Source organism: Ixodes scapularis, unplaced genomic scaffold (assembly GCF_016920785.2).
Source record: "Ixodes scapularis isolate PalLabHiFi unplaced genomic scaffold, ASM1692078v2 PGA_scaffold3__209_contigs__length_174095766, whole genome shotgun sequence".
In the NCBI taxonomy this organism is placed as follows: domain Eukaryota; kingdom Metazoa; phylum Arthropoda; class Arachnida; order Ixodida; family Ixodidae; genus Ixodes; species Ixodes scapularis.
In genome coordinates, this window is record NW_024609868.1 from 20,663,487 (window position 1) to 20,678,508 (window position 15,022).

Here is a 15,022-nt window from a genome sequence, read left to right on the forward strand (position 1 = left end):
CTAATGCTTACAAAAAAAAAAAAAAAATTGACGGCACGTTTTTTTTTGTTTTTTTTTTTTTTTTCCCGCGATTTTCATGTTATCCTAATTGGCTTGCCGCCTCCGGTGTATAGTTCGCAGGGACGAATTTCAGCTGAAAACAAAACCGGTGTCTTAGACAGTCCGCACACGGTCCATAGTTTGTACGTAAAATTATCGTAACAGCGCACCTTGAAAGACGCCTGCGTAAATGACGTTCAAAAAAAAAAAAAAAAGGATTGCATCACGCTGAGGTGTTTACGAATCTAGCCTGTCATTCACACAAAATTCATGCTATCGTCATAATAAACAATCTGAAAAAGAAAAAAGAAGTTATTGTTCAATGTGCATTTGTAGATAGTCAGCATCGCGTGACGTTCAGACTTTTAAACATGTGTAGTCCGCGGACTGTACACTATTTCCAGCTCCCATCTAACAGACGAAAGACGTCGAGGGCTGTGGACGGGTGCGTGACGCCCGATGCTCCGTAGAAAAGAGTTCCTGCGCATGCTCAGAACGCGCTCCACGGCCCAGTAGACAAAGATGGCAGCAGGTACAAAAGGCTATTAGAAAGATTTGGCAGATCCTTACGACACCTCCGATAACGATAGGATGCATGCATGCGCAAAGCCTACCATCGAAATGGTCTATAGACCCTTTCAGGCAACATTTCATGGGCGCCGCCATCTTGACGTCACGTGACCCTGCCGCCATAGCCGCCCTTCAGTTTCCCGCCGTTCCTCCGCGTTGTGTGCTGCACCGGCCACTACCGGAGCTTTGTTTTCGCGTTCTTTTACGTTCCGCGTTGAAATCGTGTGTTTTCTTTAGGTCTTTTTGATATTTCGGGCCTTCATTTAATCATTTCATATCTATATTTCAACATAGCTCTTGTATTTTCTTATTTATGAAATGGAATCGGACAGCGAATGGATCGACGTTACAAGATTATGGCTTCAGAGACCATGTAAGTTCATCCAATTCTAACGTTTTTCTGGCTAGTAAAGGGCAGTCAACACCATTGCAACATATGCAAATTTCAACTGACGCAGTAAGGCTATCCAGTCGTGCTTCTCGCTGCATGTGCGCATCGTTTCCGTAAAGCCGACCCGCATGTAAGCGATTTAGCGTGCGACGAGACGAGCGACGGCGACAACGACGAGATTCAGCGACGAAGACTTCTCACTGTCGCCTGTTGCATCGCTCGGTTTTTGCGTTTCTAGAAAACGTCGCTCACCATCTTGGTCGCTTGCTCCCGTCGCTTCCATGCGGTTTGCCTCGTCGCGCGACTGCCCGAGCGACAGCGAAGCGGGTCACTGTCGGTTGTCTCGTTGCTCGCCGAATCGCTTGCATGCGGTTTATACTTAATATCGAGGCACCAGTGGTTCAATGCTGTGTGCATCGAAATTAATTGAGTATAAACCGCATGTACGCGATTTGGCGAGCGACCAGATAAGCGACGGCGACACGCTTCGCTGTCGCTCAGTCAGTCGCGCGACGAGGCAAACCGCACGGAAGCGACGGAGCAAGCGACCAAGACGGTGAGCGACGTTTTTTAGAAATCCCAAAACCGAGCGATGCGACGGGTGACAGTGAGAAATCTCCGTCGCTCATCTCGTCGCACGCTAAATCGCTTACACGCGGGTCGGCTTTACGGAAACGAGGGCACACGTGTAGCGAGAGGCACGACTGTGATAGCCTTACTGCGTCAGTTGCAATTTACATATGTCGCAATAGTGTTGACTGCCCTTTATTAGCGACAAAAACGTAAGAATGGGATGAACTTGCATGTTCATTAAAGCCTCATAATCTTGTATCGTCGACCCATTCGCTGTCCGATTCCATACCATAGATAAGTAAATACAAGAGCTATGTCGAAATTTAAGTATCAAATGATTAAATGAAAGTCCTAAATAACAAAAAAACCTAAAGAAAATAACGATTTCAACGCTGAACGTAAAAGAACACGAAAACGAAGCTCCGGTATTGGCCTGTGCAGCACACAACGCGGAGCAACGGCGAGAAACTGAAGGTCGGCTATGGCGGCCCGGAAAGCGCGCGAAGGGCGCGCCGACTGGTGGCAGCTTGAGTAACTGACTCGCTGAAAGCGTCTATACGGCCAGAAAATTAGGGAAATAAAAGACTAGAGCGCGCCGGGAGTGACGTCGAGACGCCGAGCTGCGTTTGGAGATTTATGTTTGTCCTTTGTCCCTCTTGTTCCCCTTCTCCAGGGATTACTTTCGTCATTCTTGTCCAGCTCGCTTGCACCTTAGCATTTAAATGCATCATAATTACAAAAGCTTGCTTCCCTTGCCTCTACTCGCTCTTCGAACGCGAATGCCGAGCTTGGGACGCCGGCGTTCGAACGCGATCGAAGGTTCCGACGTCGCCGCGCCCTCCCTCTCCCTCAATTTCTCAACGTATACAGTCAGGTAGTCTCGTGAAGAGTTAGCAGCTCTGGATTGGCTGGGGCGGCTTGTAAGCGCCCGCTGCGGTCCACGGTGGTACGCAGCGAGCGTGCGCTGCGGGCGCCACACGTGCGCTGCAGCCGGCTATTTGGTCTGCTCGTCCAGTGTGTCGTCGGCTGGGTCCGCACACAAACGTCGCGTGAGTTGGTCAAGGTCCCGTCTTTTGACCGCCCGTCCGCCGCCGCCGAGCACGTTGTTGCATTCGCCTGTCTCTTTCCCTCCCGGCCACCGAAACTTTGCCGGGAGTCGGAGGAGAAAGAGAGAGAGCGCTGTGACAATGGAGGATTTGCAAAAATTGTCTCCCGGCGGTCGCTACTGTTGCTGCCGCTGGTCGCGTTGAGCGCTTTGTAGACGGGCTTGACAGTGTATTGTTGGAGCAAGAGTAGTCCGCGCGTGGTCTACTCGGAGCGGGGGGCCTCCTCGGTAACGAGTGCTGGGCCAACAATGGAGCGGTGTTTGTTTGTGTTCGCCGGTCGGGGCTTTGCAATTAGTATGGATGCCGTGTATTGCGTTTTCCTCGCGTTATGCAAGGCTCGTTTGGATGCGCTCGGGGGGTAACGACTTCGAACGAGGTGAGGAGAAGCGGCGAGAAAGGGCGCGGAAGGAGGAGGGCGATGTATCGACGAGGATCGAACGGCGTTATTTGTGAACAAGATCGCGGAGCTCTCCCGCTTTTCGTTTGGTTAGTTATGCGGTAGTCGAGTGATAGCTCTGGGCTGTCAGCTGTCCGGGGCATCGGCGTTACAAAGTATCCAGCACAGAATGAAAGGCGTTACGATCTTCTAATGAGCGAACCACGTGCTCCACCCTAATGACTTCTGGACCCTTATATTTATGAAAGGGCTATGACATTATTTTTTAACTTCTTCCTTCTTACTTTAATCCTAAACTCAACATGGCCAACTTTCTGGGACATTTCGTGGAATAAAATGTTTTCGAGGAAATACCGAAGTTCTAATTGATTTGCTTTATATGATACCCCGACTATTACAGACATCGGGAACATTACGATCTTTTGTCAAGAAAATCAGATATTAATAATTTTCTAAATGCAAACCATAAAAGAGTAATGAAAAAACAATTGTAGAGCCGTGGAATAAAAACTAGACTCGTCCAAAGGTTTAATTACTGGTTATTGATCTTTCATGACTAATCTAAAAGATTCCCGGGGAACATTGCGGTGTTGCTGTTCAGTTGAAATTCTAATTTTAGTGCGTGTGCCGAGGCGCTGACGTCCTAGAAATTTGGGTATATGAAGTGAAGTGAGAAATCACGCGGTCGCGACGAATTGGGCACCGCTGCGACGACTCCAAGTTTTCACCGTGCTTTTTAAGAACACCGTGGAACTCGTCCCAAGTGTTGAGAAGTGCCATCACGGCACCCATTGGCCACGAACGCGAATCCAAATATTCGTAGATGGATACTGGTGTTGACGAGCGCATACGTCCGAGTGACGTAGTGCTCGTGCCCAATGCGTTAACTGGGGTCGTTGACGCGCTTTGGATACAGCGAATGTATCGCATGGAAAAGGTGGAGAGCTTTCGAAGGAAAGGAGGTACGAAATAGTCGGCTATATTTTCCAATTTTCGCACCGAAAACCTGGATTTTGACTTTCTACCTTCTTCCTTTTGGCCCGCTAAACGACATGTGATTATAAAATCCCAATTCAAAATCGTTTCTCCCAGCGCAAAATTTATTTCGCGGCATCTTTAAATTAGTTCGTCTTATTTTGCTGGCGAACTCAAATAAACTTAAGGCTTTTGCGATTTTTGCAACATCCTTGAGATACGTTTTGCGAGCATCAAATTCATAAGCAACACGTCCCCCATACTGTCGCACACGCACAGAAACACAGTAAAGCGCGCACAAGACCGGAAGGACGATCACCGTTGACTGCTCCACCCCCGTATGTACTCGGCTATTGAAAAACACCGATGCGCGGGTGTTCGGCATCCGCAATTGCTAAGGCTGCAAGTATGCATGCTCCTTTGTTCTCGACAATATTTTACATAAAGCATAATACAGAACTTCAGAAGTTCCTGGAGTGCATCTCCAGGTCAAATGCATTAGTTTGGGAAATCATTTTTCGATATAGGCGCGAAAACATCCTCCCCTAAAGCTCTGCGCGTGCCCATACAGAGTGTGTAAGGTCCCTTACATACTTTTCTTCTGCAGCACCCTCTTTACGCCCCTCAAAAATAAGGGGTGTGTGTGTATGCAGCAATTGAAAACTGCGCATAGCTCATAGTGCTACTGAATGGGTGTTGCCACGGGTGTAAGAATCCAGGACATCCATGTGTGCTATCCCTTTCTTCGGAGCACAGGCTGCATAGCTTCCCCCTACATCGCGCGTTTCCAGCTGCCTAATGACGCCTCTTGATAATAGTGAAAGAAGAGTTGGCATTTTCAAATGCACGACTATCCTACGAGTCTCTCTACGGAAGGGATCTTCAAACCTTGTTTCGTGCGCTCTGGAGCCCTCTCCCTCGTCGGGGCCACTTGCGGCTTGCCTCTTTCTTGTCTGAAACTCGGAAACAACATAATAAAAAAAAAGAAAGAACACACACCCACGTGTGTGTGTGCTCGTGTGATATATATATATATATATATATATATATATATATATATATATATATATATATATATATATATATATATATATATATATAACTTCCACCAGTTAACTTCCCCTAGTTTGCCTGCGCGCTTACGCGTTTTACGATAACATAAGACAGCAAAATATTTATTTTGCGAACAAAAACGAATGGCAGTGTTAAGAATAGGTACTACCTCACTGTACTCAACTATATTTGCTCAGTGAAGAAGTGTACAAGGCGCAAGGATGGAAAGTGGCTCACGCCTCCCGCAGTGCCGAAACGCTCAGCTTCCTGTAAATCGCGCGTGCTGGAGTACGAGCAAACCACACCTGACATTGGAGGATAGGGAACACACGTGGCCCTCAGACATTTGTTTCGTCTGTTTCCCGCGTAGCCCGCGTGCCAGCCTCCGCAGAAGTGGAGAGTAAGTCACGTGTCTGCTATCGGGGTCAGCGTGTCTTGGCGGCGGCATTTTCCCTCCCATATCTTCTCTCTCCTCATTCTTCCTTTCTTTCTCCCCGTGCTTGTCTAGCTTGTCACCCCCTCTTCCTCCTTCCCTCTTCTTTCCTACATCCTCGTCTTCTGCACCTGAGAGGAAGGGACGCTCCCGTGTGAAGAGGCATTGAACAGTGCACGGTGTATCGGGTCCATCCGACGACCTGGTTTTCTTATATAATACTCAAACAACAGGCGAGCTGGTGACAATTCATCTTTGAAAATAACATCGAGACTTTAGAAAAAAGGGGACGTTACATGCAGAGTCTCAAACTTTGTCTGTGATGCCCCCCCCCCCCCCCCCCCCCCTTTTTTTTTTCGTTTATCTCAGTTTCGAGGTCAGTTTTCAAAGGTACTTTTCTACTTGGCTTAATTTTGCCCGTAACTCAGTCTAGAAAGCATTCGCCTTCGCCGTCCAGTAGGGGTAGCGCTGCGTGCAAATTACGTTCCGGTTCATGGGGCACGTGCGACAGTCTACTTGTTTTATTTTCCACTTTTTTCGTTTATTCTGGTTATCGACAACTGAATGCGCCGAGAAAGTGAGGAAGAGGAGGAGACAAGAGGGGACGTCAGAAAGCCGAGCTGTGATTGGCTTGATTAGTGAGTAGACCAAAAGCTAGCTGCCTTTGTCTCCACTGGACTCGTCGAACGCCTTAGAACGCCGGCGTCCGGCGTTGGAAGTTCGCATTGGTACGCGTTCGACGAGTGCAGCAAAGACCAAGGCAGCCTTTGTCTCCACTACACTCGCCGAACGCTTTACAACGCGGAACGCCGAACGCGTTCTAACTCGTAGAGACAAAGGGAGCTAGCGTTAAGTCTGCCCACTAATCAGTCCAATCAGAGCTGGACGTTCTAACTTTCCCGCGCGCTCTCTTCTCCCCCTCTCCCTCGGTTTCTCTGCGCATATAGCGGTCGCGAATATTTAAATAGTGCAGGCTAGATGGCGCGAGCCAGCAACCAATACGAGAGTTGCAGCCACTGCCATCCATCCAGTCGCACCCTGAAAAAGTCTGTGAGGTCTTTTCTGCGTCACTGAGACAGCAAATAACGGCGAGTAATTGAAAGACCCGGCGATTGTCCCTCAACAAATAAGATTTATTTTTAAATATATAGTCGTACTCGGAGCTTCGTCATATACTGGGATATATATTTGTACTTTTTGCCGTGATTGGCCGTCTCTGTGTTCTACAAAACAGTAAACTCACACACAGAAGGCAGAGCATCTACAGCGGATCATCAGACGCCAGTTTCAGGTGGCCTAATTTCCCCCTTTCTAAACCTCCATAACTCACAAGTAACGGAATAGAAGCGGTTGTCCAACGACCCATTTATGTCGTACAGTCTTTTGAGACATGATATCGCGGCAACGATCGCGTTCTTGTCTTCCGTGTTTACCGACCTTGAGATCCTTTTTTGACGTGTGTTACCGGGTGTTGGCCCAGTGGGACTGAGCTCTTTTAAGTTCACCCAATAAAGTCGCAAAAAAAAAATGCTAATGTAGAAAAAAAAATCGCGAAACTATTTTAAAGAGTTTTAGCATACATGACCGTACATTTCGAGGAGTTGTATCGAAGCCGTTCTTCTCTACTGAGCGTTGAGCGGCAATGAGCGTAAGATGTGTTTCCGAAACCCACGAAGAAACTAACCCTCTGTCTCTCTGCGCAGCCGTGCGAGCGGACCGGATGCGCGGCGGCCGGAACAAGTTCGGCCCCATGTACAAGCGCGACCGGGCGCGCAAGCTCCAGATGCTCCGGCAGAAGCAGCTCACCCAAAACCAGTGTCCCGGCGGCTCGGAGGCCTCGGGATCCCTCGGGGGCGGAGGCCCCGTCGCGGGGGTCCACTACGCGCTGCCCCCTTCGGCCACGGTCTCGTCTCCCGGTCTCTACTCCCCGGACCCGGGCGGACCCATCAAGCAGGAGATCCAGATCCCGCAGCTCAGCTCGTCTACGAGTTCCCCGGACTCGTCGCCGTCCCCGCTGCCCGGCATGGTGGGCCAGTCCATGGCGCTGGTGCCTTCGGGCTCCCAGCAGCAGGGGCCCGCGCAGCAGGGTGGCGGCCACCACTACGGGCCGCAGGGTGAGCCGGCCAAGAGTGCGGCGGCACCCCCGCCACCGTCGCTGCCGGCACCCCCGACGCCCGCCTGGCTCACGCAGAGCGGCCCGTCGTCTCCACCCAAGGCGTTTCCGCCGCCGCAGCCGCCGTACGAACCGGCGCTGGGCGGCGAGCATCCGGACGACGCCAAGGTCCCGGCCCTGGTGCGGGAGTTCCAGAAGAACATGATGGACGACAAGGAGTGGCAGAGCCAGTTGTTCGGCCTCCTTCAGAACCAGACGTACAACCAGTGCGAGGTGGACTTGTTCGAGCTCATGTGCAAGGTGATCGACCAGTCGCTCTTCGCGCAAGTAGATTGGGCGCGGAGCACCATCTTCTTCAAGGACCTCAGGGTGAGTCGGAGGAGCGTCTCATGGACGCCATTCTTGCCGCCGCCATTTTAGTCCTTTGGGGTGACTATGGTTACTCACAGTTTAGAAATTCGTGGCTTCTTCTTGCTTCCTGGTTCGCTCTTCGGCGTTGTTCCTAATTTCTGCAGATAAAATGCTCGGGACCAATCAGAACTAACCCTTGCGTTTCTGAAGTAACTGTTGACCCTCGTTCGCTGTTCCCTTACAGACTAAGTAGGCTTAGTTTTCGCTGTTCTTTAGTTATAAGTTCTTAACGGAGGGTTGAAAACAGGCGAAAGCAAGGCTGATGATGTGACGCTTCTTAGTGGGGGTTTCGTACACTCCGTGACCTTGGACCTTACCCACCAAGATCAACCTTCGGAAGCAGCCAACGGATGTGGCACAAAGATGACCGGCATCCTGCTCGACGAACTGAGGTCGCCGGTATTCGATCCGCGTGAATTCTTCCGTCCAAATCTGCTTGGTTTGCCGTCCTTGGGTTTGTTTCTGCACTCTCCCTGCTTCCAGGGTGGTTCCTCGTCGACTCCGACTTCGCAGAAAGGACCGCGTCGTAGTTTCTATCGCGGCTTTACTATGGTCATTTTCGGCACAACTTTGTCGTTGGACTGACGCTACGACCCCTCGTGAGTCAACCAAAGTGCCGAAGCTAAACAGGTGACGACAGGTGTCCACGGGAAGAGCGCACTCTGTCAGGGCGTCATCACGCGTACTTCGCTCCGACCCTCTGGTTGGCTCAGGGAGGCCGGAGTTTTCGCTTTTTGCTTGGTATTGTTGAAACTGAGTACCTGCACGGACTGCACGGCGAGCAAGTGTCTAAAATGCGTCTCTGAAGCATCGAAACACAAAGATGGGCACGCCAATCAAAGGGGAACACAGCGCTCGGTGACGAGGCAGCCAAGCTCGTGGTGTCATTGGTTGAAGGGGGAGGGGGGTGGAGAGAAGGAAACAAACAAACAAACAAATGCGCGGGTGTTCACAAGGATGACAAGGAGCAGACGAACTTGCACGGCCTTTTCGCTGCAAGAAGTTTGGGTATTGCCGCCTGGTGGGAATGTTTTCACAACCCCGAGTGATGATACTTCAACTTCCTCTGCTGGTGCAAGCACGTGCAAGGCCAAGCCTCCATGCACTATGAGAATTAAAACATAACCGCGTGGGTAGCTGATGCGCTGCTCATAGTGAAGAAAACAGAAGCGTCCCTAGCGAGCTTCTTACCGCGAATAGGCCAAAAAACACGCAGGCAAGAACACACGCACTCAAAGCGGGAAGGGAGGTCACGGGCCGCGCCTCCTGCTGCGCTTGGTTGGTATGGCCAATAGTGGTGCACGTAAGAAACATGACAAACGTCGTGACGTTGCTGTTGTGACACTGCTCGATTGAACCTGGAGCCACCGAAGAAGCTACGCTTCGGAGTAACACACTTTGGCCATCTTGGTAGTCAAAAACATTGTTGTCTGCTTACCCGAAGCTTTATCTAAAATCCCAGGAAACGGTTTTCCGTCCTCGAGGAACGTTAAAACAGTCCTCGAAAGAGCAAAGCGACTTCGCACGTGCTTCCCCACACAGTATCCACACCTCGGGAAGTAGCATTTTCAATTCTTATCGACCGCCAATTACACGTCCATTTCTGCGCTGAATACCAAAATGGCGATGCCCTCGAGAAAAATCTGGAAATGGAATGCCGACGACCTGAGCGTAGCTTATTTAGTGACTCTAATAGACCCCTTTTCAAGAGCTCATCGAGCAACACTGTGGCGGTCGCCATTTCTTAGGCTGGGTGGCGCAAGCTACTGCCCATTACAAAGGATATAACCATGAACATCCATCCATCCATCCTTGGGCACGAGGCATGCGATTGGACCCGACTCCTCGACGAACGCGGACGCAGCGCTCGCGCTAAATGCGAGCCCAGCCGAGCTCGCGGCTCAGCTAGGATCACGCTGGTTATAGACCTTTCCAATGTTTACAAATCCACAGCTCAGCGTCCGATCTCCACAGCTCAGCACGCGCGTGTGCGTCGCTTCGGAAAGCGAGCAAATCACGCGCGATACGCACGAACACTGAAAATGAAACCGGCCAGCAGCCCTTTTCTGGAAAGGTCTATACGTACAAAAAAGACAGTCTGCATTCAGGCGAGGCACGGCGAGATCCGTGCTTCGAGTGCCGCGTGGCAATGAGTTCGAGGAGAAAATTCGGCACGCGGCATTTGAACCACGGATATTGCGGTGACTTGTGCTTGCGGACTGTCTTTTGTGTGATGTATAGGGACAGTGTGACGCCGGCTTCATGGCCTATTTGACAGGGCCTTCATATAAGGAGGAAACAGGCCACAGACAGCTTCTGCAGAGTGTCTTTTGTACGACGTTGTGAACGCGGCTTGCACGGTACCCCTGTTGCGGTGCGCTAGAGCAGTTCCCGCGACAGGTGTAATTTATTCGGCGCCCGTCCCTGTTTGAGGGCTTTCGTTTGGCGCCGAGGGTTCCCTCTGAGCTTAGGAAGGGAGGGGGGCGGGTGGGTTAAACCGGGCACAAACTCTGAACTGGCCGAGGGAGAAAACAAAAGAAACGTAAAGAGGACGATCGATGGTATGGTAATGTTCAAAACCCGGCGTTGGTAATTAGGTTAACACAATGCAGCTGCCGACCTGACGTCTCCCCTTGTTTTCCTTTTTTCTTCTCTCTCTTTCTCACTGTTCATTCGAATGCCGACACAACCTGGGCTAAATGGCGCAAGATGGCTACCAATCTTCTCTATTCATCTTTATTCAAAAAAGACGGTCGGTGTTTGTCAATGCGTGGTTACGTTGTTATTGTATACAGGTTCGTCCCAATTTATCCGACCATTCGTCATTCGGTTGACTATAGGAGTATATAATGGACGGTTCAGGTAGGTGCACACGAACTTCAAAGCTAAAGGTCTTCGCTGCGCAACGTTAATGTCAACATTAGCCTGTAGCTGTGCATGTGTTTGTATATATTTGCGCGCACGTTTGCTGTCCTTGGTACATCTCATCTATACGTTTCGGGTTTCAGTACGCGGACACACTGCGTTCTTCTTCGCTCTTGGCTGGAGTGTGTGCAAGTGTTACGTTGAGTGAGGACCTTCGTATCGCGCCCAAAAACATACGTGCATGAAGTTCTCACCAGAGCGCGCCTTGCACGTGGGAAAAAAATCAAGAGCTTGGCCATGCCTTTACGCCCGATCGCCGCCGACGATCAAGCGGTGCTGAAAGTTTTGCTCAGTGTTCATACGCCGCGCGAAATAGTTCTTAAAGGACTCGGTTGAGGAAGGAACAAGCGATGCTTTTGGCGTCTGAAACGTGTACGTCTTGTAAATGTAATCTAAACTGCACCTACACATTCTTTTTAATACAGATGTCCTCCCACAGAGCCTTTTTTTTTCTCCCCATATTGAGGTTTATTTTTTCCTCCCAAGTTCGTTCTTGAAGGCTTCTTCACTCTCTATCCTAATCCGTGCATTGTTTTGTCCTCGGAATCCTGGAACCCGGTTTTCCACCAGGTGGAGCCAGCTATTTCTAAAAATATTGAATTCTGGATATTAGGTTCAAATTGTGTCCGGATCAATTTCGAACCCGATTATGGTTCAGTTCTGGCGAAACTCCCCGAGTGGTAGAAGTGCGATCTGCGGTGACCCAATGTTCATTCTGGCATATGGGAGCAACGCTGTTTTGATCCAGTGTTAGACTTTAGTGCGCTCAATTTGTAACGCTGCCACTGACAAGCTCAGCAGGCATATGTAGAAGACGGATAAGTAGCGCAGTGGATGTTCCATTTCTGTTTTCCTAAACTAGGCTTCCGGCTCAGTGGAGCCTAGTTTTTCCGAGGTCGCTTTGGCCTTGTTATGTGTTATCCATGTTGCTAAAATTGAAACAAAGAAAAAGAAAGAAGGAAGTATGATAAAAGCTTTAATCTGCGCCAGTTAGCCCTAAGCTAACCTGCGCAGGTTAAGCCCTAAGTTAGCCTACGGAGTATCAGCCAGGCACGTAGCCAGGATTTTGTTTGGGGGGGGGGGGGGGGGGGGGAGGGGGGGGGGGCATGGCAAAATTCTGTATGGGAGCGAGGGGGGAGAGGAGGTCCCAGCAAAATGGAAGATTTCGGGGAGAGGGGGCGGGGGGGGGGGGCATGCCCCACCCCCTGGCTACGTGCCTGGTGTCCGCCCCAAGCTGAGACTGCGGTGGAGGTAACGTCGTCGTTGGACCAGTCCTACGCCTCTCTTTCGCCACGTCATCATGGTCACGCCCCTACTCACACGCAGAGAGCCGGGTCAAGTGAGAGACGGAGGCGGCTGATTGGTCCGGCTGGAGCGTAGTGGTCTCAGCTTAGGGGTGAACGGAGTATGTCTCTCATGCACACCGTCGTGCCCAGTGTCCACCACACCTGTTGGCGTGGCTATTAGAGCACGATACTGATCGCCCATCCCATTGGTTAAACGGACGAAAGGATGATCGGTGATTGGTGATTCCAAGTGCATCGTTGGGCAGTGCACTTGAAGGACCTTCTTATACACCAACTCAGGTTTACAAACAAACCGGAGCGCCCCTAGCGGATGCCACCGACGCCGCGCATGCGCGATAGGGGTGTGGGCAAGAAGCTCGCCGTCGTCCGTAAACAAGCCATTGGAATGGAATGTGGTCAACGTCAGTGTAGAGTCCCCGTTTTTTTTTTTTTTTTTTCGCGTTGGAATTGTTGATTTTACGTCTTCCTGGCAATGTCTGATACTTGAGCGGACTCAGCGAAATTAACGAGGCTCGATACACCGCAACTCTTGGCGTGAATCATGTAACATGCGGCGATTCATTCCGCGTGGACACCCATCGAGCCTACTTACCCGAAGCAACCTTCAAGCTTAAACGTCTCTTGAGGTCTGCACTTCTTGTCGTAATGGACTTCTTCCAAAACCGACGCGCCCCAACGCGGCGAAATACCACGCAGTGCACTCTGGGAACTAGTTGGCCACTCAGTTTCGGTTTCGACTGAGCAGCTTCATCTCATGCTATCACGCCACGACCGAACGCGCTGCTTGCGTTTTCGATTAATCTGACTTTTCACGAACGTACAATACACTCATTCTCGAGCGATACAAAACGAAGACCGGGGCACTTTCCTTGTTCCCCGAAACACCGGATATTGTTCGTGCGTATGCAAAGGTTGTAAGTCGTGGCTTAGTCACCTCACCCACGAGTGCATGTCCGAGCTCAATTTCAATAATCCCGTCTAGCACCAGTGAACTAGAACTGAAATTTGTTTATCTGGAGCGTTACACGTATTTTGTTTGCCAAAAGTCCGCTTCTTACTTCATTGGGCGAAAAGCAAGCCGCATCCTCACGGGGTATCAAAGTCCAGCGTTTACGCACGAACTTCCAAGGAAACGCAATAAATTCGACCTCACTACTGCACAAAAGTTACTATGATGTCTTCCTCGTGTCATCACATATCTCACACTCAAATTTTATGCTGATAGAAGATTAAGTTTTCGCAAACGCTGAGATCGGCTAGCTACGACGGAGGCCCTAACAAGCGTCCCCTACTCCTCGCTAAGCCCCTTTGGACGAGCTTTTACTGACGCCCAAGATCTGTGCCTGAACGGTGTGTCTGAAATTATCTGGGCATACTCAGGCAGGAAGGAAGCATACACATAACAAATATTATGGCCATTAGCAACCGTCAAATGCGCTTTGAATTCGTTCGTTTGGCGCACATCATAGGGGTTCATGCCCGTCCGGCGCACTTCCGACGAACGGTGCGACATTCTTCACACAGGTGCTCGACTTTTGCTTTCTTAAAACGGTCTGTATGTGCGAATTTGCCTATATGATTGCAGGATAACTTCATGCGCATACGCGATGTTGAATATAAGTGGAATGCAAGCGGGTGGGGACCACTTTGTGCAGTGCTGCGGGTCAGTACAGATAAGAGATAAGAAGTGTGTTGAAATTGAGCTTTTCAATGGCGCCTCCGAGTTTTACGTGCATACTCAGGGATATTAAGAAAACCAGTAATTGCAAAAAGTAATATTTCGTCTATGGACGCACGAAAAAAAAAAAAGAAAACTTCCTGATCAACAACACTAATGTAAAGGCGCGAACTCGATGTATGCATACTTATTGGTTGCCACAGCTCGTTGATTCGCACACAAGCAAGATCCCCGAGCTTCGCAGCGTCGAGACTCCCAGCACTGGCTCGTCCACATACCTCGATTGGAACGCTAACAGGAAGGCTCAAGTACAAAAATACAACAAGCATGTATTAAGACGAGCTATACGTCTCAGGCCTGTGCTAAAGCTTCGAGGTCTGGCCATTTAGGTTAGTTTAGAGACCACAAATGACGCGCTCGGGACCAGAAAACATGAGACCACGCTGTGTGTATAATCTCTTGTCGACGTGTCGATCGAAACCGAAACCGTGCCACCCTCCTCCCTGGCCAACTAGTTCCCAGAGTGCAACGCGCGCCGTGTTGCATGCAGGGCTTTATGGAAGTAGTCTATTACCGGGTCAGCGTTTGGTCTACGGGCCACTGTCGTTTGAACGAGCAGACGACAAGCAGAAGCAAGTATCCGTGAATTCAATTCGAAGTGCTTTCCGCCCAAGCAATCGTGGTCCGACGGCGTCTGTTTTTCGTTTTTAGCGGTCTCTGTTCACGTTCTCGGACGAACCGAGCAGGCAGAAAACGCTTGAAAACTGACTTCAAACCTTTCCCGACTCCTTTGGTAAAGCCCCAGTCGCGGCGTTTTGACGAGGAGGCAGGTTTTTGTCCGGTTTCTTCCAAAGTAACACAGGAATGCACGTGCCCCATGGCGGCTTCCGCCCACAGCCCCAGACCGGAAGTGCGCCCGACGCGCCGCCACCGCGCCGTGACGTAACAGAGATGATTCGTGCATAAGGCCGAAGGAATAATGCTGGTTGGTTCTCCGCGTGCTCTGCAGGAAAGTAGACGCGCATACGTGTTTGTGGAGGGCGGGGCAAAG

General features: G+C 50.4%; 1 protein-coding gene across 1 annotated transcript in view; it reads left to right on the plus strand.

Moving 5' to 3' along the window:
• Positions 1 to 15,022, plus strand: part of LOC8030821 (nuclear hormone receptor FTZ-F1) — a 246,011-nt gene that overhangs the window by 152,913 nt on the left and 78,076 nt on the right. Inside the window, exon 3 of the mRNA XM_042292332.1 lies at positions 7,241 to 8,019. Within this exon, the coding sequence (XP_042148266.1) occupies positions 7,241 to 8,019 (779 nt within the window). The remainder of the gene's footprint in view (positions 1 to 7,240; positions 8,020 to 15,022) is intronic.